The sequence below is a fragment of the Micromys minutus genome (assembly GCF_963924665.1).
Source record: "Micromys minutus genome assembly, chromosome: 2".
NCBI lineage: Eukaryota > Metazoa > Chordata > Mammalia > Rodentia > Muridae > Micromys > Micromys minutus.
The window spans coordinates 31,745,476-31,771,099 of record NC_137971.1 but is presented as its reverse complement, the minus strand read 5'-3'; the positions used below and the strand labels follow the sequence as shown (position 1 = coordinate 31,771,099).

General features: G+C 37.8%; 1 protein-coding gene across 3 annotated transcripts in view; it reads right to left on the bottom strand.

The window, feature by feature from the left end:
- The window catches only part of RFX3 (regulatory factor X3), a gene marked incomplete at both ends in the record, with an annotated part of 132,046 nt that extends 110,403 nt beyond the window's left edge, over nt 1–21,643 (bottom strand). For 2 of the 3 annotated variants that reach the window (XM_080911321.1, XM_080911322.1), the window contains one exon: nt 21,519–21,635. In XM_080911321.1, coding sequence (XP_080767447.1) covers nt 21,519–21,635 — 117 coding nt within the window. Of the gene's footprint in view, nt 1–21,518 lie in introns of all 3 variants that reach the window. The other variant, XM_080911323.1, reaches the window with a different exon arrangement.
- Between the last annotated feature and the right edge of the window lie 3,981 nt (nt 21,644–25,624).

Below are 25,624 nucleotides of genomic sequence, written 5' to 3'. Positions count from 1 at the left end.
ATTTAAAGAACAAAATTCATTGTAATAGAAACTTTAATTTGTTTTTATATGTTAAAATTTTACTCAGTGGCCCTGAGGTTGGCTGGCTCATCCACTTACACACTGTGTAGGCTCTGATTTTAAAGTAAATCTAAGTTCTTTAGATATTGTTTCTTGATATCAAATAAATCTTCTTAAATTCAACGCTGTAAAGACTACCACAAAGGTCATTTCTGCAATAGGGCTATAGCCAAACTGAATTATAAGTTCCACAGGATTATTTACTAAAACTATGTGACTGCTATGGGCAACCTGAAAAAGGTACATTTGGGCTTCCAGTATAACCACAAAGCAGTACATTCCCACTGGTCTCAGTCTCTCCTGACCCTTAAGAACCTGGGAAATCAAATGGTAGACAATGAAAAACATAAAATATTTCTAACTGCCTCCCAAACAGGCTACCAGCAAAACACTTGATTCTTGAAGCAGATTGAAAGTGTTCAAGAATAACCTTTTATCATAGTTATAGTAAGTTCTTAAACATTATTTCTTCTTAAGGCCCACTAGTGTATGCCACTACCCCAATCTACTACATACACTAAGTAATAATTTGAAATTTTAAAATATACACCCTAATGTATTTCCTGGTGAGAATGCATATATGCAAATTCTACATTGGCTCCAGCACCTCCTGGAATGATGTTTATGTACAAGGAAATAGACATGGCTCTTGTAAGGTAGGGCTCTGAAGAGTCAGAACATTTATTACCAAGGGGAAGTATGAGCATTTTACTCTTCCTCCAGTGTTTTTCCAAATAACTAAAACATAATGTGTTTTGAGTGATTGGTTTTCTTTACTTTGTAAGAGATCTTAGAGCCATTAATACCTCTGTGTGTAACTGTATATACATTCTCCTAAAGCTACTGTCAATTGATTTTAGAACATCCTATGACATAAAGATTACTTAGATGTTTTACTCTTAGGGATCAGGAGTTAGGTTACTTTTCATTATATAAAGTGCTATAAAGAAATACTCATTGTAGACATAGCTGTGGTTGTGTATTTGATTTGCATGTATGCAAACATGAAATACGTGCCAGCACTGCAAATCAAAGCAAACCCCACTTGTTTTAAAGTGAAAATAGATATTTACCTTAAGCTGTGTTTGGTGTAAATGCTGTAATTCTAGGGCTGAGGAATAAGAAAGGAAGACCATGAGAGCAAGGCCAACCTGGACTATATTCAACAGCACAGTTACAATCTTCAATGTGTTTACTGGTCATTTGGTTTTCATCCTTTGTGAGTAGCTTTTCACATACTTTGACACTGGTCTGCCATCCATTATTGACTGGTTTTGAAGGTTCTTGTAATATAAAATCAATGTCATTTTAGCTTTAGGTTTGCTTTTGTTGTTTACTAATATATTCTGCTCTACTGTTGAGGTTGGTCTTGGAACCTAAATGTTCTACTCAGCTTTCCTAACGATGGGATTATAATGATACACTATTATGCTCAGCATGTCCATATTGACTAAGTAATATAATCATGATAAACAAAGTTCTCATTTATACAAAGATATACATATTACTTGTCTGATATTATTGTGTGCATATGTATGTGCCTATGGGTGTGTGTGTGTGTGTGTGTGTGTGTGTGTGTGTGTGTGTGTGTGTGTGTGTGTTTAGTACTATTCAGGTGTGTGTGGGTGCATGTGCATATGTGTGGAAGTTAAGCTTACGTAACATCTCTCAAGTACTATTCCCATTCATATTCATAGCCTCTGTCTCTCTCTTTCTCCCTCTCTCCCCACCTCCATCTTTCTCTCTCCCTCTTTACAGCTCTCCCACTGGCCTGGAACTTACCTAGTAGGTTAGATTAGTGGGTTAATATGCCCCAGGGATCCCCTTCCCACCTCTTCTGGTCCAAACATTTTTCCACAAATTCATGGATTTGGGACTGGAAGTCAGATTGTCAATGCTTCAAGGCATGACTGTAAAGACAAAACTACCTCTCCAGGCCGCCACTGTGTGTTTATTGCAATAGATTTGGTAGAACAAAATTTTCCCTCTACCACTATTCCATTTTGGTCAAATATTCTTATATTTTTTTTTCTGGCAATATAAGAGTCAGTAGGTTCATCTTTCAAGAAAACATTGTGACAAGTTTCAGTTTTATAATACTGAAACTATACACTGACTTGGGACAGAAATAAATTATTTGTAATACTGAATCTTTTCACCCAGAAATAAAGTATTCCTATTATATGTCCTCTGTAAAAAAAAAAAAGAAAGAAAGAAAAACCCTCTCATTTTAGAATTGATAACTCCTTAATGTAAATTTTCATATGTGAGTTGGATGTTTTATCCTAGGTCACAGTGATGAATAAAATATTATGAAGATTTCAAAGTGTTATACAGGCAGAATTGTCAGAATTCTGTTCCCAAAAGGCTACAAATCCTAATTCTTACAACCTGGAATCTGATGCAATGTAAAGAAGCCTGACCTGCAGTCCCCTGGCCTGCAGCCTGCAGCCCTTAAAAGGATGAGTGCTGGTCCAGCTGGCAGCTGAAGAGGAAGTCGGGATCAGAGACCAGAAGACTTCATTTGTACTCAGAAGATGGAATGCACGGAAGTTTATGTGAGTAGCTCCTAGATGCATAGACCAAGGCCCAGCAGATGGACAGCAGTGGAACACTCAGCTACACAACTGAAAACAGCGCAGCAGAGCATCCAGTCCAGCCCAGCCATGCTGACCTATAACCTATAGAAACCAGCAGAGCAATGTTGCTGGGAGAATTTATGCTACAGAATTTACTACAACTTCTTACAGAGCAAGGGCCTTCATTGGGATCTATTGCTGTGATTCAACACCATGACTAAAAGAAACCTGGAAAGGGAAGGGTTTGTTTCAGCTGACTATTCTCAGGTCACGCTCCATCACTAAGGGGAAGCCAGAGCAGAAACTCAAGCTACAAACCTGGAGTCAGGAACCGAAAAAATGCTTTGCCTGATTTCTTACAAACCTTAGTTTCCCCTGTCAAGGGATGGCAACCTTCTCCTACCCACATCCCCCAGCTCCACGGGCTGTGAACATGCACAATGATAATGCCATACATGATCGCCTGTAGGCGAGTATAGAAGAAGCAATCCTCTGTATCCAGGTTCTTCTTCCCAGGTAACTCTAGTTTGTGTCAAATAGCAAAAAAGATAAGTCAGCACAGCAAGAGAAAACTTGAGACAAGATGCAAAACAATTACACCAGAATTAGGCATGCCCCTGGCTTTTGGGATCACCCCTGGAAACAGGATGAGACACAGGACAGTTCCTGTTGAATTTTAAGACCTTTCTAAAATGAAAAGATAGTTATCTCCCCAAACAAGTGAATATTGTCAGTACAGAGCAAACTGATACAGATATGCAGACACCATGTGTCCTATACATAAGACAAGATAGAAGTTAAGTTTTACTAAGTAAAATGAGATAAAAATGTAACACAATAATAATATGATCAAGTCCTCAAATTAAAAATTAATTTCACAAAAGGTCAGGATATGTGATAAAGAAGCATATTTCAATATTTCATCTATATTTATGCAGTGACTATAATATTTATGGAACTCAATAGTTTGATAAAATAGAAATTAACCAGGAATCTTAATCTCATTTGCATGAACTGCCCGATGAACTGTCTGGAAGGGAAAACGATTGTTGTATACTATATTAAATTTCTGAAAATTTTTATGCTCTAAGAAACACTGAATTATTCATATTCTGATATGTAGCTGAACTATGTAAACTTTGATAAAAAATATTTTGAAAGGAAATTTATAACAGTAGGATAGCAAGACTTAAAATACCCTTCAAGTTTTATCTATGGCTTAAAGTGATATGTCTGTATGTCAGGTTGACAAGGAATCTTGTCCTGCAGTCACAAGAGAAAAGTCTCACTTAGCACATGTCAGCATTGAAGTGACTGTAGGTATGTCTGTGAGACAGTGCCCCGGCTATTTATCGGTGTAGAATAGGCAGCAACTGTGGGTGGTAACATTCTTTGGGCAGGTAGTTCTGGGTCTGCACAAGGAAGATAGCTGTCAATAAGTCAGCAAGTAGGCATTTCAGTAAGTAGTCTTCCATGGTTTCTGCTTCACAGTCTAGCTTTAGTTTCTGTCTTGACTTCCTCAAATAATAGACTGTGATCTGGAAATGTGAACTGAATAAATGTTTTCGTCCTCAAAGCCCAGAGCTTTGCTGGTTACAGTGTTTTATCACAGCAACAGAGAGGAAAGCAGAACACATGTTGATTTAATATGTAAAGGTACAACTTACCCTGTTGTCACTCTAGATGTGGTAAGAGTATGTTTCAGTTAACTGCATTCACTGAGAAAGCCTAGCTATCTAACATCTATTTCCCATCTACGTGACAGAGTGCCTGGTAACTCCCAGTATAGAATTCTTTAACTAATGTTTTTCCCATTATAAAAAACAGCTTTATAAATGAGGGTGGCACAGCAAATTAACCTCTACACCTTGTCCCTCACTTGCATCTTAATATAAGCATCTTTCCTTCAAAACCTATATTAGATCTGAAACGAAGAGAAAGGCAGTTTTGTATGTGTGAGTAATCTCGATGAATGAAGGAACAAATTCTACTGCTTTATTACTACCAACCGCAGGTACTGGTATAAAGTTTAATTCTGAGCATGGATTTGGGAAAGGAGAGAAAGCAGGCATAGCAGGCACATACTGAAACACAACAAATAGCTTTAAGAGTTCCTGAAAAAGAAATCACCCAGGCAGATGGTATATCAGAGCACTATACATACATACATACATACATACATACATACATACGTGTGTGTGTGTGTGTGTGTGTGTGTGTGTGTGTGCGTGCAGAAAAGACAATAGTAACAAAGAAAAAATTTAGTTCACATGCTATTTCTGTCTTAGTCCGTTTGGGGTAAAGTATATATAAATTGAGTGTCTTAAAAAACAACTGAAATTTACTGCACAGAGCTCTAGAATTTGGGAGGTCCAATATAAGGAAAATTGGTTACTGTTAAGAACTCAATTTCTGGCTCATATATTGTAACTCCATGCTGTGTCCCCAGGAGATGGAAAAGATAAGGAGTTATTCCCTCTTCTGAGGGACACTGATGGCCTCCATGAGTGTTCTCCCTTCATGAACTAATCAATTCCCTCAATACATAGGTCTAACTTCCTACATACCAGAATTTGGGTAGATTTGCTTCTAAACATAGGAAAACATTTGGATCATACCCATAAAGCAATTTTATTTCTTTTTACTCTGTAGCCATTTAGTAGCTCCATTAATCGATACAAATACACAGTAGAAATTAAAATTCTATTAGACTACTTCCAAGGAATTATTATGAAAAGATACATCACTGCAAAACTTGGCTGAACTGCTTTTTACACGTTCTGAAGCAAAGAAAAAATAACCAAAGAGATACTCACAAATTGTTAATGACTAATTTCTGGCTGGACTATATATAACCAATTACATTTATACATAACTCATTTAAGAAATCTGTTAAGACACAACAACCAGATGTTTTAAGTGCTATCTATAGTAGGTATGAAGTAGAGGAAGCTGGAAAGACCAATTATAGACCAGTTATTAAATATTGATTTATTGATTTGATTAGTAATTTACCTAAAGCATTGTTTATATTGCCTATTTGCCAAGCAAGTGAACTTTTTCACTTGCTCCCTCTACCAGATTGACCTGGAGAAATTCCTGAAACAATGAGCCGTTGCCCTTAACAACCTACTGCCATGTATCCCGTAAAACCTCACCTGCTCGTTCAACCCACTTGGTGGTTTTAGATTATAAAATGCAAACTGGACCCAGGACTGAGACCACAAATGACTGGGGACACCTCCTCTCCCACCTCATTGCTGTTGAACTGCTTACCCCAAAGGATCCCAAGCAATTGTCCAATGAGCACATGGAGGTTTGGCTTCAATGTCAAATTAATTAAATTTCAAAAGCACTTCTACGGCCAACAAGTAAGTAATGGTAGAAATTATCACATGCTTTCATGATTATATTACGGAATTATTATATCAGTTCAGCCCTGAACTAACGAGTGGCTCAAGTCAGTGTTTTAAGAAACTAATGGAGGGAGGAAGGCATGTCTCCATAGGCAAATGTTTTTGTTGGCCTCAAAATTACTAGGACCTGAACTCAAACCACCACCACACATATAAATAGTGAGATGTTCCTACTATCTGCTGTAGGCTGGAGCGTTTCCCTCCTGCCCCCCTCCCCCTGTCTCAAGACTAGATGCATGGAAGCACAAGACATGGGGACAGCCCTTGAGCAGTTCACCCCACTTCTTACCTCCTGCTGATGAGCAGGGCATGAGATTAATAACAGCCAGCTCACCCTACTGCTGGTGAGTGAGTGGAAAGAGCAGGCCAGACAGCACAGGAGCCCAGATTCCCCACTCAAGAGCACGTGCGCAGGCAGGTAGGTCTTCACCTTCAGAGCAGCCGCAGCACTGGGAGCCTGCAGCCTCCTTCTCCTCTAAAGCTTAACTTTATTTTTCCCCTGTTCTTGGAGTTACAGCTTTTATTTTTCCCTAAGTACTGGGTTTACCATACCTACTATACCTGATCAGTTTAAATATTTGCTTATGATATTTAACACTCTCTAATAGAGTTTGATTTCTTTGTCTTTCAGATTTATGTCACGAGGATCATGAACTTTGGCTACATCAGCTGGATCATAGTATTTTAAGTTTTTTGTTTTGTTTTGTTTTTAGGTTTTTTTTTTTTAAAGGGGGTTGGTATCCTGGATAGTCTTGCATTTTAGAACTGGGTAGCTCAGAACCCACTGTGGAGAGGAGGTTCGCCTTGAACTTATAGAGATCCTCCCGTCGCTGTTGACAGTACAGACAGGATGCGGTTCATATGGTAAAATTCTCCTTTTTCTTATATTACATTAGTTTTGTCTATGGTGTCACTTCTCTTTACTATTCTACTCTTATGAAACAAAACAACAAACCTAATAAATGATTCTTTGGGGTAGAGACATAACTTAAAGGTTAGGAACATTTGTTGCCCCCTCAGGGGACTTAGGTTTGGTTCCAAGTATCTCCACATTGGCTGTAAACTGTCTGTGACTCTAATTCTGGAGATCTAGCACCCCTGCTCAGGCCTTTCTGGGAACAGGGCATGTATGAGGTACACAGACAAAGTCGCAAGCAAAACAAATACACACATAAAATAAAAATACCTAAACCTCTTAAAAAAAAAAAGGAAATCTTGTTTTCTTGTTTACTTTATTCTTAGCTGGATCTCTTCTGCTTCTTTTTCATGCCCTATTTTATATTTCCCTTCTCTATTTGCTCCCTTTTCTTCTAGTATATTATCCAGCATTTATCAGTGATTTTTGTATCTCTACTCAGTATCTTTACTCCCTCTTCTTTTAATGCGACTGTATTATATGGTAATGGTTGTTTCCAATTGTTAACTGCTATAATTCCATCACTAGGTTTTCTAATACTATAGTTTTCGTCCTTCTAAGCGGAGCTGTGTATCAGCTTTGGTGCTTACAAACACTGAGTAGGTATAAATGTTGAGTTCAAACTGAACTTCAGTCATGAGAAAATTCACTTCCATCTTGTAAAGATCTAATCCAGCCTGAATCCACTGAAAGAACACAAGAAATTAATAAAGCTTCTAGCCAACTACCTGGGCCCACATGGCTAAGTTCGAGTGCAGAAACACAAGAAATAACAGAAAGAAGCAAGATGCTTCACCTCAAACTTAACAATTCTACAGTAACTGACTATAATGATTACAATGACCAATAAATTTACACAAGACTCAAACACATAAATTATTCCAAGTAAATGTAAATGTTGGAATAATTTATGTTCCATAGTTCTGTTTTTAACAGCAGCAACCTCTCTCCCCAACACACACACACACACACACACACACACACACACACACACACACACACACACAGAGCTAATAGACTTAATAAAATAAAGCAAATAAATTTAGATACTTGTAAAATAATATAGCTAATTCAATTTCATTAACAGCATATCCAATTCTTACTGTTTAATTTTAATACTTTATTTATATGAGAACAAAGTACTTAGGATTAAATCAGTGTTTCTACTTATACAGTTTTGAGATACATTTTAATAACCTAAGTAATTGATAAAGATATGCTATGTCTTTTAGGATAATTCTGGTGATTTATATAGATTCTCAAATCACTTAAATTTCAATTCAGTGAAGTGATAATAAATTATTAACCAAGTATGAAGTTTTACTTATGGTCAGAAATTTAAATTATGTAACACATCTCTTTAATAAATGTATAATCATGACAAAGTAGTTAAAGAAGATAGACTATTAAGTTAACAAAGATGAAGAGGAGTTGGAGAACATCCAAGAAGTAGTAACATAAATTTGTACGTAAACAGAAATAGTTTAGCTGAAGAAGCCTAAAGTAACTTGAGTTAGTAGAAGACAGAGGCTGTGGAGGAGGCATCATCATGACAGCAGATTGTTGGTGCTCTCTTCTCAGAAGACTACAAGATAAACCGATCCGCAAACAAGAGAACTATAATATTATACCAAAAAGAATAATAATAATAATAATATACTAAGATCATATTCCGTTTACAGCTTTAAAGCTTCAGATATTTTATCAAAGAAAAGATTGTAAAGAGGCATCACTGAGGTTTTTAGCCATGGTAGATATGACTGAGGGCAGTCGCTCTTATGATAAATGTACATAGTAAATGTTGTTTATACATGCTCCTCTACCCAATGTACAATTTCAGTCCAGCCTCTTAAGACAGTGCCTATTAGCTCCGAAGCACTCCAATTCAAACTCAGAATATTATGCACGTCTATAAATATCCCTCTGGTAGTGACTGATATGAGTCAGTGCACAAATACCCCAGGAGTCTTCTAACTTTAGATAAGTTACAGAAAGTGCCTTAGGTATCATTTCTCCACTTGCTTTGGACTAACATTTTGTTATGAATTTTACTTTATTTTCCCTGTTTGTAAAATGTTCTAGATACACTGCTGCTCATTCCTAGGATTGTAAAATGTTCTAGATACACTGCTGTTCATTCCTAGGATTTGTATTTAGATTGGAGGTAGAATATTCAAGATTCCCACTTTTTATTTGACACATTACTTGCTCAAACAATTGTTTATATCCAAGGTGTTCTCATTTTCTCTCTTCAGGTAGCATTGATAGAAGACACAACACTTACCTCTCAACATTTCAAAACTCCTCCCCTAGGACACACCCCATCGCACTGTTGCATTGAGATCCCAGAAGAGTTAGTAATTCCTCTCACACTCATACATGAGGGAATACTACCTCAGCCACCTTCCTGTGGGACAGAGATGGCAGGTTCTTCCTACATGAGACAGTCTGAAAAGTGAGATATGCTATCACTTCAACCACCAAGGTAGTTAATGTACAGGCCCTTCCAGCCTGAACCACAAACCAACAGGACAAACTAGTGTCTCTTACCCATGCCTTTCAACTAGCAAAGGGACAATTCCTTAGTAACAAATCCTTAACCTTAATCCAGACTCCAAATACGCCTTCCACATTCTCCTGTCACAAGCATCCATCTAGACGGAGCACATACTAAAAACTAACAACAAAGGGAAGGTTAGTAACTAACTCAGCCCAAACTACGGCCAAGCTAAAGGCCTCTCTTTAACCATCATCATAGGATCTGTCCTCTGCTGATCACATCAAGCAGACAATTATCTGCAAGGGAAATAACCAAGCCAACAAGGCAGATGGAGCCTTGGATCTCAGAAGACTGGGTTCTTCTCATGTGCCACAAAACATCTTTCCTTTACAACTCCCAGTTGTACTACCATCCCCAGACACTCAACACGCTCTTATCCTGTCAGTACCAGTTTCCATACTCTAGTAGCCAGGCTTTGTCTCATTTTACTAAACCTGTTTACAGCCCACCCCTGGGGATCTTTTATAAAAACTATCACTGCTTCTTTTTAAATCTGTCAAATTTCCCATCCCATCTCCCATTTTCCTTCTCTAATGCTAGAGGATCCCTCCCTGGGTCAGACTAGCAGCTCAACTTGGACCACACGCCCACTATTAGACATTTCAAATACATTTTGATCCGGGTAGTCAAAGAGTCTCTGTTCTCCTTCTCAGGGAGATCATCCCCCATTTCGGAGTTCCAACCTCCCTTCAATAAGATAAATGGGCAGGTACCTTCAGGGTGCTTTACTGTCCCAACACCAGCTAATCTTAATACTCTGGATTCATCTTTCCCATCTTTATACAATTATCTCAAGATAACCCTCCTTTCTACATTTCAACCCCAACAGAACCTTACTCCCTCAGACTTCAGGAGATACCAGGATAAACTAGTTGCCTCCAGTGAAGAAATCGATCTCATAAATCTCCTGAGACTCAGGTGCCAGCCTACTATGTTAGGACCTACCTTTTCTTTTTTTTTTACTTCCTGCTGCTTGTTCCTGTTGATAGCAGATTCCATGTATAGAAATTTGGGGTTCAAGACACTTATACTCAGCAATCCACCCAGATCCCTCAAGTGGTAGAAACTGGAGACTGCTGAATGGAAGTTTTCAAGTAAAAGACATGTATCCCTATAACACCCACATCACCCTCTTTCATATTTGGCCATTTTGCTTGCTTGCTTCACAGCCAAGCTAGAACTTATTGTCACTGTTTTCACTGAATACAAGAGGCATATACAGGAGGGGAATCTAACTTTGACCTGGAATGGGAGATTTTTATCTCTGAATTAAAGACCCATGTCACTCCAGATGGGACACAGAAGTCAACTGTTAAGTTTATTGCCATATTTATTACAATCATTCCTTGAGCATGATCAACATAAAAATACATCTAGTTACAGAAAAGATATGATCTGAGGTTCTTACCTCCCTAATGTGTCCCATCCTGGACAACACTGGTCCAACCTCTTTGTCATCATAGATAGTTGCTCCATCTTTTTTTTTTTTTTAATGGTACAGAAGATGGATTTTATTCTTTTTTTTTTACAACTTTATTTTTTAAAAATAGAGATACATATATAGATTTTTAAAAGCATTTTGGCATAAAACTATGTGAATATATTTTTGTCAGTACTTGATTTTTTTTAAAGGTAAAATAGTATGCATTGAAATCCTACTAGTTACAATGAGCATAAACTACATGTAAAAAAAAAACATTACATGAAAATAGTCAAAGTTTTCTTGGTGTGTAACAATTAAACATAATGATTTTTAAATATCAAAAACTGTCACAAGGCTTACCTTCTTAGCTCTTGAGTCACTTCATCTTTTGTTTCAGACCTTAACTTTCACACATCACTTACTGTCCCTGGCTGCTTTGGAGACTGCCAGTTGTGTCCCTCCTGGATCAAACTCATGACTACCATTTGTGACCTTAGATTCTCTTTACCACTCATTAACTGATCAAGGACAAATATCACTACCAACCTTTATTTCTCCTACATTTTTTTCCTTAGGCATCACAAAATGTTCTAACTTCTCAGTGACACACTTCATGAGCACACTGGATTCATCAGATTGCAATGAACACTATGACTCTGATCACAACACAGCCATGTCTGAACATTCACAATGCTTCAATCTTTTATAGCAAGTTTATCACTGCCTATCCAGTGGATGGTTTGAGACCTGTGCTTTGGTGTTCCTTTTCCAAAAATTTGGGGTGGTACCCAGAAGAACCTTTGCCTTTACCAACACAGAGTTTATAGAAGCACAATATGACAGACAGATAGTTCAGGGTCTGCCCCTTCATGCAGTGCTAGGTATAGCTGCTGGTGTCACCACGGGACCAGTGTGTCCAGTACCACCCTAACTATCTACTACAGTTTTTCTCAGTTCATCTAGGACCTTCAACATTGGCTCAGATCACCCTATACGACCAAAAAGACTAACTGGCTTCTGCAGTGCTACAAAATTGGCAAGGATTAGATCTACTAATAGCAGAGAAAGGTGGCCTTTGACTCTTACTCCTGAAGGAATGCTGCTTATATGTCAACTAATTATGAATGATAAAAGACAAGATCCAACAATGCTAAAGGTCTTTAAAAACATAAATAATAGCTCAGTGCCTCTGGCTAGTGGCTCATTGATGGTCCAATAAGGATGGACTTTAACACCTTCTAAGCCCTCTCTTAACTCCCTTTCTCCTCCTTCTTTTAATCCCAATTGTACCCAGTCTTATAAAATTCCTGCCTACATTTTCTTTTATAAAAAACAAAACAAATAACAACAGAAACTTTTTCTTCTATTCTACCTAAAATCTTGGCAAATATTGGCTTAAAAATCATTCCCTCTGGGAAAATGTCCTTGGTAAGAGCCAATAAAATAGTTTCTTAGAACTATCTTTTTGTTTAAAAGGCATTGGTTCCTTACTTGAGTTCTTGAGATTGCTAAAGGCCGGATGAAAGCCTGCCATGTCTACCTTCACTTTAAGTCTCTGTCTGCATGTCCTCTTGAATAAAAGTCCTTCCTCATTTTGTATAATATCTACGAGAGTGTACCTACTGTTGGAGCTGATCCCATTATAGTAACCAGATAAATGCCCTCAAGTAAATGGAGTGATTCAGATTACTTTATAGAGTAAAGTCAGCTACAACTACAGGGCTGATTAATTATGTAAATTCTTGCACCCTTGTCCTAATAATTTCTTTATTTAAACCTAATGGTAGTTTAAATGCCCTAAATATGAAGAGAGGGTCACTGGATCCCATTATTTGTTCACTTCCCTAGTGTGACTAACCCTCCTCTATTTGCCTTTTACATGACACACCTCATCAATAGGCACATTAGAATAGATGGTCTAGCACAGCCAGTATATGCGCATATGTATATGGTTGCTTCTTAAACTCACCTGAAGTCTCTCAACCCCAGAACTCCTCTATAGAAGGTAGAACACAAAAATTATTATATGTATTGTTTGCTAATATCGTATGCTTGCTGATCTGTATGCTTGCTCATTAGAGGAGAAAAAATACATATGTGTCTTTCTCCAAAGAAATGGAAGCATGTTAGAGAACAACAGCTAGCTGTAAAGGTTGCTGGGAAACTTGAAAGGGGAGGGGCTTGAGGTTCTTGGGCTTAAGATCCATCAGCAATATCAATAGATCTAGGAGTAAAATAAGTGCTGAAATTCTGTCCTGCGTCACAAATCTACCATTAAAAGAACCTGATCGGGCTAAAAACTAGTAGGGTAGTAGGGTCCCTTTCCTAGAAGTTAATTCTGTTAGGCCTAGGACTGTCATCTCCTAGAGGCAGGAATAAAATAACTGCTGTGAAGAATAAGCTATGAAAGAATTCTTAAACAAATCTTCCAAAGTACAGTGGCAAATAGCACAGAAATAATGTAGGACTAAGAGTCCATGTGTAGTCATAATTCTGCAGATATCTAGCCATCTAAACTAGCATTTTTATAAAGACAAGATGGGTATTATAAAAAACTATCATTTCTACTCAAATTATACTAAAAAGCTGAATCAACAGAATTAACTACCGTTAATATCCATACTTGATTTCAGTATCCATCATTTTCTACCAGTGTCACGAATAAAAGCTAAAAGCATTCAACAGCATTCTAATTAAGATTTCAAACATTACAGGTATGTTAGAGCAATAGGAAATCATTACCACACTATGATTATCAGTTATACATGGTTGTATCAGACATTCAATCAAGGGAACTTCAAACAAGAAACTCTTCTTGTACGTAGTAAGAAAAGAAGAATAGAAACAAAGAAAAAACCAAGTAAAGGACAAAAGAGAAAAAACCTTTTCAAGTAGGCCCACTAGGACGATATCACAAGTGTTTGCAAGCAAATCTAACACTAGCCAAGTATGAGAAATAAAACAGTGTTGACAAAAAGAAAATGAGAATTCTCACCTTCTATGTTCAACACAAGCAAAAGAAGGTATCAGCAGTCTAGAAAACCCCAGAGGAAAGCATCTGAGAAACTGAAAATATGCCTTCTGACAGGAGTCTACAGGACAGCTCAGGAGATCTAAAAGAATAGTCCAGGTGTACAAGAGGCTCTGTTTTTCTGTGGACAAGAATGAAGTGTGAGTGTGTGTGCATGTGTGTGTAATCAGCTATTTATGTTTGGTGATGCCGAGTTTCTAATTCTGATAGCAGTCTCCTTTTGAGTGGACAGATGTGACAGAATTTTGCTGTGTCCTACAGTTCAGTCTTAAATTTGTTCTGTACTACAGGCTGGCCTCTAACCAACTTAGTCCCAAGCATTTAAACCCTACATAGGAGGCTGAACAAAGTTTTGGTAGACAAACAACTAGCCAAAAAGGAAAGGCAAAGTTATTAAATACAGTATGATTCTAAAGTATAAATCAGACAGATAATCCCCGGTTAAATGCAACAAGACCCACTAATGGGTTCAGACCAGATTCCTATACCTATATTTTATTTGGTTTGCTCTTATGTGTATTTGATTTGGTCTTATGTGTAGTGGTTTTTGTTTGTTTGTTTGTTTGTTTGTTTGTTTGTTTGTTGTTGTTGTTGTTTTGTTCTTTCAGACAGGATTTGATAAAAAAGCCTATGCTAGTCTGCAACTCTAGGTGGCCAAGACGAGCTTCGACCAAACGACAATCTTTCCATTCAGTTCACTGAGGTGGGATTACACCTGGCTCCACACATTTTAAATTGTGATAGACACCCAAAAGTTATCTACATTTGAACACATTTTTTAAAATGTTAGTAATTATTTATTAATATATGTCCAACAAGGAATCAATATCCAGAATATAAAAAATACTAAAAACTCTTTTAAAAATCCAATCCATAAATACTACAATTAAAATAGACCAAAGATTAGAATAGCTATTTCTCAAAAGGAAAGATATAAATGGCCAACAAGTAAGTTTTAAAAGGATATCATTAATTACCCCCTGAATTGAACAGAGTCAGAACCAGAGTAAGATGTTACGTCCCCTCACTTAGAATGGCTATTATCAACAAGAACAACGGCTAAGTAAAATGAGGAGTGCTCAGACAAACAAAACATGTTCCCACTCACTGATTAAAAAGTAGTCTTGTGAAAGAACAAAATGGAATATTAGTCAGTAGAGCCTAAGACAGGCACAGAGGGAGGGTAGAGCAACACAGGCAGGCAGGAGAAATGTCCTGAGCTTCTCTTCCCCACTCAGGGAGCAATTTTCATTAACAAGCTAAGTTAACACTTCAAGATAACTAGAAAGGTACAAAAGATTTCAACACATAAAAATGATTAATTTATGTAGAACCAATGGCTGGGCAGAAGAGGGAACAGGGCAGGATATCTGGCAGCCAGAAGGAAGAGAAAGGGGGAGAGGGAAATTGAGATTAACAAGGAATATGTGAGGGGAACAGAGATGGTATATTAATGCAACTAATTAGCCACATGGCAGAATCTAGGTTAAAATAAAAGGGATAATTTAAGGCATAACCCAAAGAGAAAAAAGCCTAGCTATATGGCTAAGATATTTGTAAATATATTTTGAGTCTGAGTCTTATTTCTGGGAGCTTGGGCTGAGAGAAAGAACCAGTCCTAAATTTGAACACAATATTTTTTTTAATTATTTTATTGGCTATTCTCTGTATTTACATTTCAAATGTTATCACTTCCCCCACTCCCCTCCCCCTCCCCCTCCACTTGTTTCAATGAAAATGCACCCTCTCCCTATCAGTGCCCTGGCATTCCCCTATACTGGGAAAATTGCACCTTCACAGGACTGAAGGCCTCTCCTCCCATTGTTGCCAGACAATGCCGTCCTCTGCTACATGTGCACCTGGAGCCATGGGTCTCTCCATGTGTGCTCAGTGGTTGGTGTTCTAGTCCATGTGAGTTGTGGAAAGTTTGGTTGGTTGATAATGTTGTTCTTCCCATGAGGTTGCTGCCCATTTCAGCTCCTTCAGTCCTTCTCTAGCTCCTTCATTGGGGTCCCCAATTTGAACACATTTTTCAACATGAATAGCATAGACAAAAACAAAACAGGAAACAAATTGCACTAAAGCTTCACCAAATTAAACCTCTCTCCCAAGACAGATCTTCCACATCCTCATTCAGGATCTAGTCCAGAACTGTGCTACCTGCCACCGTTAGATCTCTTCTATTCCATATCCAACCATTCTGACAACCTTCCCAAGGGTCTAGACTGGTGAGTCTTCCTGATGCCTGCTATCTACATGGCCGCCCTAACCTGGTAGATTAGCTCAGGTCCCACACTCAGTTAAGATATATTGCCTTTATCTTAAGATAAAAACAATATAGTAGTGGCACAAAAACTGATACCTAGACCAATGGAACAAAATCTAAGACCCAAATAAGTACATGTGACTTCATCTACTTTGTATTAGACAAAGATGCCCAAAAAAGGCTGAATAAAACAAACAAATAAACATTAAGAACAACAACAAAATCTCTCATAAATGGGACTAAGAAAACTGGAATGCCAAACAACAAAAGTAGAGCCACGTCTATCACCACAACTAACCCCAAATGGATGACAAGCATGAAGCAGTGAGACTACCGGATGAAAGTGCCTGCATCAGTCAGCATGACACAGATACAGGGCAGAGCTTTCTAACTGGGACTTCATTTGTAGAAAACATAAGTGCAACAATTGACAAGGGGGACTTCATAAAACTAAAAAGCTTCTGCACAGCAAAAGAAACAACTGGATAAAAAGGAAGTGCACAAAATGGAACAGAATATTTGCTACCGATACATATCAGAGGGTTAATATCTAGAATATATAAAGAACTCAATAATATATTTTTTTAAAATGTCTCATTCAAAAAATGTTCATGCCTAGGTCCTGAAAATAGCTAAGGAAAATCTCCAAAAGTGTTCGTCATCCCTCGCCATTAAGGAAAAACAAAAAACAACTTTGAGATTTCATTATACCCCAGTCAGAATAACAAAGATCAACAAAACAACTGACAACAATGTTGGAGGGGACACTGAATACTCACACACTGTTGATGGGACTGCAAACTGCTGCAGTCACTGTGGGAATGAGTGTGGAGAATATAAAAATCTAAAAAGTAAAACTATCATGGGGCTCACCTCTACCACTCCTTGGCATACACCAATGTACTCAACATCCTAATCCAAAGACACCTGTTCAGCCATGGTCATTGATACTTTGTTAACAATAGGTAGAAGACAGAAGCAAATTAAATGTCCTTCTATTAGAAAATGGGTAATAAAAACATGGAACATTTATACTATTGTATACTACTGAGCTATAAAGAAAAACAAAATGATGAACTTTGGAGGTAAATAGATAGAACAAGAAAGGATCATATCAAGTAAGGTATTCCAGACCCAAAAGGACAAATGTTGCATGTTCTCTATTATCAAGAGTTTCCAGCTCCAAATCATTCATTAGATATGAGTATATATCCTGGAACAACTGCAAAAACTAGCAAAGCAAAAGGGGACCACTGCCTGGGTAATGGAGTGGGGAGACATTAGAGAGAAGAATAGCAAGGGACTGATTAGATCAGGGAAATGGGGGGACTGGGAGTGTCTACATAGGTAAGAAAATATAGAAGAAACAGGGAGAAGGGTAAAATGACAGTAAAGATTTCTGAACAGTTATAAGAAATTATACTACAGTTTACAAAATAAAAAACCCTATACAAGTCTGCATATAAACAGACATGTAAAATTTAAATGTGTTTTTTTTTCCTCAGCTTGGCTGACAATGTTCCCTATAAGAGCCAAAGACCATCAAACAAAAACTCAAACACCAAACCTTAAAAATCTTATTTTGAATTGTTGGGAGTTATACAAGAGACTCAATAAACCCTACAGGCTACAGATAGTATTGATTTTGGTTTTGGTTGTACCCCTAGAGGAAGAGATAAGTCCCTATTGATGAAGATACCAAGCACTTCAGACATAGGTCCAAGAGGCCTGCCAAACTGGATATGAACTAAAAGGTGTATCACTAAATTCTAGCTTCCATGTTAACAGTAGATGGCATGTAAGCTTCCAAAGAAAGAAGGAAACTAAGCCTTCCCCAGCTATGATGTCTATAAAATATAACAACCACCACCATGACATGATAACCCAAAGGTGCAATAGTGGTACAGATTCCTGGTCAGTAACCAACATCTCTCTAACTGAATTTAAGGTCTAATCATAGGGAAGTCATGACTAACCAACTTCCCAAGGACAGTGAAATCATATGGATGTTGGAGGAGCAAGGACAACTGTAGATATGACAAAGTGGGTAAAGACTAAAGGGTCTCACCTATACAGAAATAATTATAGACAACAAAGAAATACTGAGAACAGAAGAAATACTCTTCTCAGGGAAGAGCTCAACAACTGCTTACTCCTTGAAAAAATGAAACTCCACAATGAAAACATATATACAAGTTTTATATATATATATATATATATATATATATATATATATATATATATATATATATATATGTTCTTATGACAGTCAGATATATACTACAGAGCTGTTTCCAACTCAAGAGGATCAGATACATACTACAAACCTGCTTCCATCTTATGAGGGTTAGATACATACTACAGACTATATATACATATACATACACACACACACACACACACACACACACACACAAAATCAACAATGTATAAAAAAAGGTCATGACTAGAAAAATATCAAGAAGGAACATATGGTAGGGTTTGGAGAGAAAGGGGGAAGGGGAAATTATGAAAGTTTATTTAACATCAAAAATATTTTAAAAAGCAAAAATATTATGATGTCTTCTAAACTTTAATTATTAATTTGGTTTTTAGAAATAGGCTATTCTTTATAATGCAGGCTAGCTTCAAACTTCTGGTCCTCCTGCCTCAGTCAACCCAGTTCTGATTATAGGTGTACATCACTACACACTACTTTAGAACAGATTATCTTGAAATAAACTGAAAAGAAAAGCCACCAACCTAGAAAAATTAGCACCTTCATAAAAAGAAGAAACAAGAACCACAAAATGATATTATATGAGTAAACATAAATAATTTTCAATAAACATGACATTAGATGTTAATATCAAGTTAAAAGAAGTCAAACAAGAAGATGTACAAGAACAAAAAGAAGAAACAGAAGAAGATAGTCATTTATAAACGCTTCGATTTCCAGAGCCAAGGAACCAAAGAGTTGAGGTGAGAAAGGCCTACCCAGGTTCCAGCACAATGTGTGAAAATCTGCCTACCTCAGGCAGATTACCACAAAGTGTCAGGAAATCAAGATTCTATTCGTTCTGTAAATTTTAAGAAAGAAAAACATCTCACAGTTCCCATACAGAAGATCAGAAGTCAGAAAAGTATTTCTCTGGAACCTTTAAAGATTTCTTTTATTTTTAATTAGTTGTAAGTGAGGGTCTGTAGGCACACAAAATTGTTTAGTGCCCTCGGAAGGAGAATACTTGATCCCTCAGGAGACAGGCTTAAAGTTGGTAGAGAGGTATTCTGTGTAGGTAATAGGAACTGAACTTGGATCTTCCAAAACAAAACTCACAAAAAAACAAAAAACAACCAACCCACCAAAACACCAAAAAGAAAAGTAAAACAAAACAAAAAAGTATGAGCTCTTAACTGCTGAGCTGTCTTTCCAGACTGTTTTTATGTTTTTAGAACACAGCGATCACACAACATAAATATATTAACTAAATCTTTGATTACTGTACTCCAGATGTCCGCAGCATGTCCACATGACAGTATTAGCACTGGACCTGCCCTACCTACCGTGGTAAACTGCAAATACCAAGCAGCACCCCTGAAATAGTTGTTCCGCATATCAGAGACTCCCACAGTTCAAGTTAATATATAAGAAAGCTGCAAATACAGATCAATAGTAAAGTAATGGCTGAGCAAACATAAGGCTATGAATTCTACTATCAGAATGAAAAAAACAAGGAAAATATATACTAAATAGTATATAAGAATAATAAAAAATTATTGGTACCAAAAAGATTGGGAAGAGTATGTGTGTGTTTGTATGTACATGAAAGAGAGAGAAATCATACACTGCAGACCCAAAGAATGTTAAAAACTAAAAGCAAAACAAACAAAAAAGGCATAGCAAAGTGATAAGAATAAGCTCTTTTTAAATTCATCCAAGTACACATAAAAATAATGAATTAAAAGAGACAAACAGTCCCCTCTGAGAGACAGCACATGGAAAAAGCTAAGCTCCAATACACTGATTTTGCTAACAAATTCACAGTCGTTTGGCTCTTTCCATTATAATGTACACTCTACATAAGGTATAGTAAGCACTAGATAGTATATAAATTTAATACAAGAAAAAAAACTGTCTCTGAAAGACCAAACAGAGAAAGGAATGGTAGAAGGAAGTACAGACCGGGGCAGGTGAGGTGCATAATGCAGGACTGCTTCCATCTCGAGAAGCTGTGCCCTGGAACTAGGGACCTCTGGCACATTTATACTCAAAGTGTCACCTTTTTACACTGGTGGGATCAAAATTAGATCCTGAACCAGAAATCTTACCTATTCAGCACGTGCTTAATATTGACAGATTGGTGTTAACTTTCTCATGTTAAAAATGCAGAACAATGTCTCAATTGATCTTTAGTTATTCTTTGACGCAAGCTCTACCTTTTTGAAAAGTGTTAAATTGTGAAGTTGGTAAAAATGTCAGTAATCCCAGTGGCTTTTAAGACACTATTTGTAGAATTTCCTTTTTAGTACTAATGAAGACTGAGAGGGTGGGGAAGAAAAGGGACGGAAGGAAGAAAAATAGGAAAAAAGACATGAAGGAAGGAGGAAAGGATGGAAGAAGGGAAAAGATAAAGATAACTAGTATTTTGAAATATGCGAGTCCTCGCCACTGTTTGGAACAAATAACTCACGATCCACACACAGAACCATTAACTGTCATGTATTTCTTGTCAGTAGCTTTCCAAAACAAGCCAGATTTCCTGAGCATGAATAAGAGCTGTACTAAACATCTGGTGATGAATGCTTCTGCAATCCATTAAATGGAATGAGTCAGATATACAGACTTTTAAGACTATTTTATTTTCATTAAATAATACTTATCAGCTAACTAGTGCCAAGGCGATTTCTAAAACACCACAAAGGCAAAGTCCTTAAAAATAAATCACATCATGCTGTTCATTATTAAGGAAAACTCAACATGAGTAAAAAATATTATTGGTGAAATTTCAATATAAAAGGACTCAGAAGTTCTAGTAAGCAGTGCAAAGAGAGGAGTAAACCTAAGGTGGACAAGTGCTTAGGAGAGGAACATGGTCTGTAATTTAGCTCTATAGCCCCAGCAAGAAGAGGACCTAGTACACCAGGGATATAGCCAAGAAACATTTGCTGACCTAACTCAAGAAGTGAACTGGAGCACTGTCTCAGTTCTTCGGGATGCAAGACAGTAAATTCCTAGTAATCCTTGAAGGAAGCTCTGTTAGTCACCATAACAACCAGCAGGTCCTTACCTGCTGCTGGACCGGCACTTGCTGTACCACCTGTGTAGGCACTGCTGCTTGGCTAGCCACAGATGTCTGCAGAGTCACTGTCGAACCTGTGTCTGAACCCGTCTCTGAAGTCTGCATGATGGTCTCTGGAATACACGAGAACAGGAAAGTGTTGGCCTTGCACGATAAGCTTCATTGCCGTTCTTAAATCCGATACTAAGGCTTTCCACATAATAACACCACTCACACCAGTGCACTGTCACTGCAGCCTGTGTCTGGATTTAGTCACTGTCACTGGTTTTTAAATAAGAAAATTAATAATGTTTACTTTAAAGGCCCTTATTAGTACCTCTTGCCCTGTGGTAAATAGGCAGTGATAAATACTTCACTGAAAGCTGCTGTTCTTTGATCTCAGCTGTTACAAAGTATTTCAATCCTTTAATGAACTATAGTTTCAAATATTCCTGATAATCAAATCACAGAACACAATCTGAAAGAGATGCCATGTGACGAACCATACTTTCTAGAAACTTTTCAAGGCTATTAGGATGTCAATAAAGAATATAGAGTAAATCATTTCTAAATTACTTCTCTAAATATATACGTGTGTGTCTGTGTACATATGGTACACACACATATACATATGTGTGTATATATACATATATATTATATGCTAGTTACAAATTCAATAAAAATAATTGTAAATTTCCTGGTCTGTAGATAAAGGTATATAAATTTCAAGGTCTGTAGATACAGTAGGCAGTACTATTTAATTGGTAGCCTATGAAAAGTAATACATTACAGTTTAAACCTGTAAAGAACATGGTTAACATTTATGTTCCTTAAGAAAATTAAATCCCCCCCTCCTGCTCTTTGCTCTCCTGCTCTTGCTCTCCCCCACCTTACCCCTTCTCTCCCCATCCCCATTCCCCTCCCCCTCTCTCTCCATGTGCTCATGCCCATGGCCAGCCTCTGCTTCTCTTCTCCTCTCTTTCTGCCTCTACCACCCTCTGAACTCCCCGCCCCAGACCCTGAATAAACTCTATTCTGTAAAAAAAAGAAAAAAGAAAAAAGAAAAGAAAATTCTCAAGTATTCAATGATTTGATGAGAAAATTAATTCTTCTCAAAATCTGTCACAATGTGACCAATCCAATTCTTTTTCTACAACCACCATCTTGTTCAAGTTTAGATATGGACCTTGAAAAACAACAAATTTATTCTTATCTTACAAATACACAATCTGCAACCCAGAGAGGTTAAGACCATAGTCAATGTAGCCAGAGAACAGCTGGGCTGTGCTTTTCATTACGACCTGAATAGTTTTCTCCAGTGTTATATGGTGTTTCTATAAGTGATCTATGACTTTTCTTATTGCTTTCTTAATCAAAGTACTAAAGCCACACAAAGGGCACCAAAGCCCAGCAGTAACACCTGCGACTGGTTGAGTAACAGAAGTAAAGGGATCTTCTGGGTGCTTCTTATGAATACATTTACACATGAATAAATTAATCCATGTAAAAAGCCAAGTTTCACATTAACTGAGGGATGTTAGCTATGCTGAGGCAGGAAGCAATGGGTGGAAGAGGAGAACTATGGCTCCTGGGTCAGCTACAGTGACCGGCTAACATGCAGCTTTAAGACACTCTGGATATGTGGGAGGCCACTGTGTAGAAAACAGTTGTGATTTTTCAAAAGAAGCTAAAAAAAATCAAGATTTTTATGTGAAATATAACAAATTGTGGCTCTTTTAAATGTAACAATAATGTCAATAAATGTTTATTTGAACTAGCACTAAAACCATGGAGGTGCCTAAGATCGAATGAGAATTACATCATTTACTATACAAAATTCTCTTTTGATTAGGGTGGTGGAAGACTATGATGCTTTAATGTTGGAAGCCAAAGCTAAATCCCAGAACTGGGTATCCCCTTCAAAATTATCTTTTTCTTAAAGGACAAGAATATATAAATTAGAAACCCTATCTCTTTTAATTTTTTTTCTTCCAAAACAAATAGAAGAACAGCAATCCAAAACTGAATGCAAGAATATTTTGGGTCCTTTGATTTATTACGTATATACAAAGTATTGATTACATTCTGTGCTATAACAAAGGAGCTAAATGTGTGTGCAAGGCTTGCATTTGTAGAAGGCACAAGGAACAGACAAGACACTGGACAGCATCTGCTGGATGGCTTTCAGTCTCCCCAGCTTTAGGACAAGCAGGAGACCTTGTTTATTTGGTGTACAGATTCAGACGTCATGTGTGGTCAGCTGGCGATTCTCCTTTCCTGTGCCTCAGCAGTAGTGTGTGGGTTCCCACACTGAAACCTCTAGCACTAATGCTCCTTCCTGCTTTCCACACAGCTTTCTGTAGCTGTGCCAAGACTAGCTTATTTGCCAGTACCTTATATTACTGATTAAAATTATGATGTCCTTTACTTTATAGGGGAGTAACTGGAGGCTTAGAGATGTCCAACCCCATCCTTTACTCACTATCACACGCACGGAAAACATAAAGGAAGGGTTACCACAATGAAGTTCATGCTCTGGACTTCACAGGATACATTCGAATCTCTAAGTTTAATAACAAGGAGGGCATGAATATTATAAAGAGAATAACAAAGAGTGATGAAAGTTTTAGACTGAGAAAAAAACTCAGAATACCCAAAATATAATTCACAGACCACATGAAGCTCAAGAGAAAGACCAAAGCATGGATGCTTCAGTCCTTCTTAAAAGGGGGAACAAAATATCACAGGAGGAAATATGGAGTCAAAATGGATATACGGAGGCTGCCCCACCTGGGGATACATCCCATATACAGACACCAAACTCAGACATTATTTTGGATGCCAAGAAGTGCTTGCTGACAGGAGCGTAGTATAACTGTCTCCTGAGAGGCTCTCCCAGAGCCTGACAACAAACTGTGAGCATGGTGTCAAGTTAGAGAAAGGACTGAAGGAGCTGAAGGGGTTGCAACAATATCAACCAACCTGACCACCCACAGCTCTCAGGGACTAAACCACCAACCAAAGAGTACATATAGGGGGCCATGGCTCCAGCTGCATATGTAACAGAGGATGGTTTTGTTGGATATCAATGGGAGCAGAGGCCCTTGGTCTTGTGAAGACTCCCAGTGCCAGGGCAAGCAGACAGACGTGGGTGAGTGGGAAAGCACTCTCATAGAAGCAGGGTGAGGGGAATGGGATGGGGGGATTCCAGAGGGGAAACTGGAATAGGGGACAACATTTGAAATGTAAGTAAATAATATATTCAATTTTAAAAAGGTTAAAAACATGTCAACTATTTAACAGGAGTAAACTAAACAAGTAAGGGAAATGATCATTTTTAAATGTAAAACTGGATTGTAGGAGAGAAACTTTTATTTCTCCTCCAGTTCCGTTTATACTACATCCAAACTGGCATTAAGAACCCAATCTAGTGCCCCTGAGAATCAGAGAAACCCCAGAATACTTTCTGCTTATTCCCAGTTTCTATTCATTTGACAAGCTTTTTAAATTTTACTATACATTTTATGTGTGTAAGTGTATTCCCTGCATGTATACTTACTTGTGCAGCAAATGGATGCCTGACTCTTAAGGAGATCCTGAAAGGATAAAAGAATATAGCCTAAAGCCTCCAAGGACCCCAAGCTAAAGGAGCCTTAACCCCCGCCCTAGTGACTTCTGACTGCCATTGCCACCCCCACCCAGGAGACCACGCAAATACAGACCTCTGAGACTATAGAGAAATGATTGGGTTGTGAGTCACAGGTTTTGCAATGATTGGTTGTAACTCGCAGGCTTTGCTGTGAAATGATTGGTTTGTGATTCACGGGCTTTGTCATGATTGGCGGGCTTTGTTGTGAGCCATATAAAATCTGTCCCAATTCTGCCCTCATGGTCCGCAGCCCTCTACTCCAACATGGCATACAGGTTGTGGGCCACAAACGCGCTCTGAATAAAAATCCTCTTGCAGTTTGCATCAAGACTGTTTCTTGTGAGTGATTTGGGGTGTCACCTTTCCTGGAAGGTGCGGAGAACCCACACTTTGAGGTTGGGGGATCCCCGACCCGGGAGTCCAGCCTTTCAATCCAAACAGGGTTTGGATCCTTTGGAACTGGAGG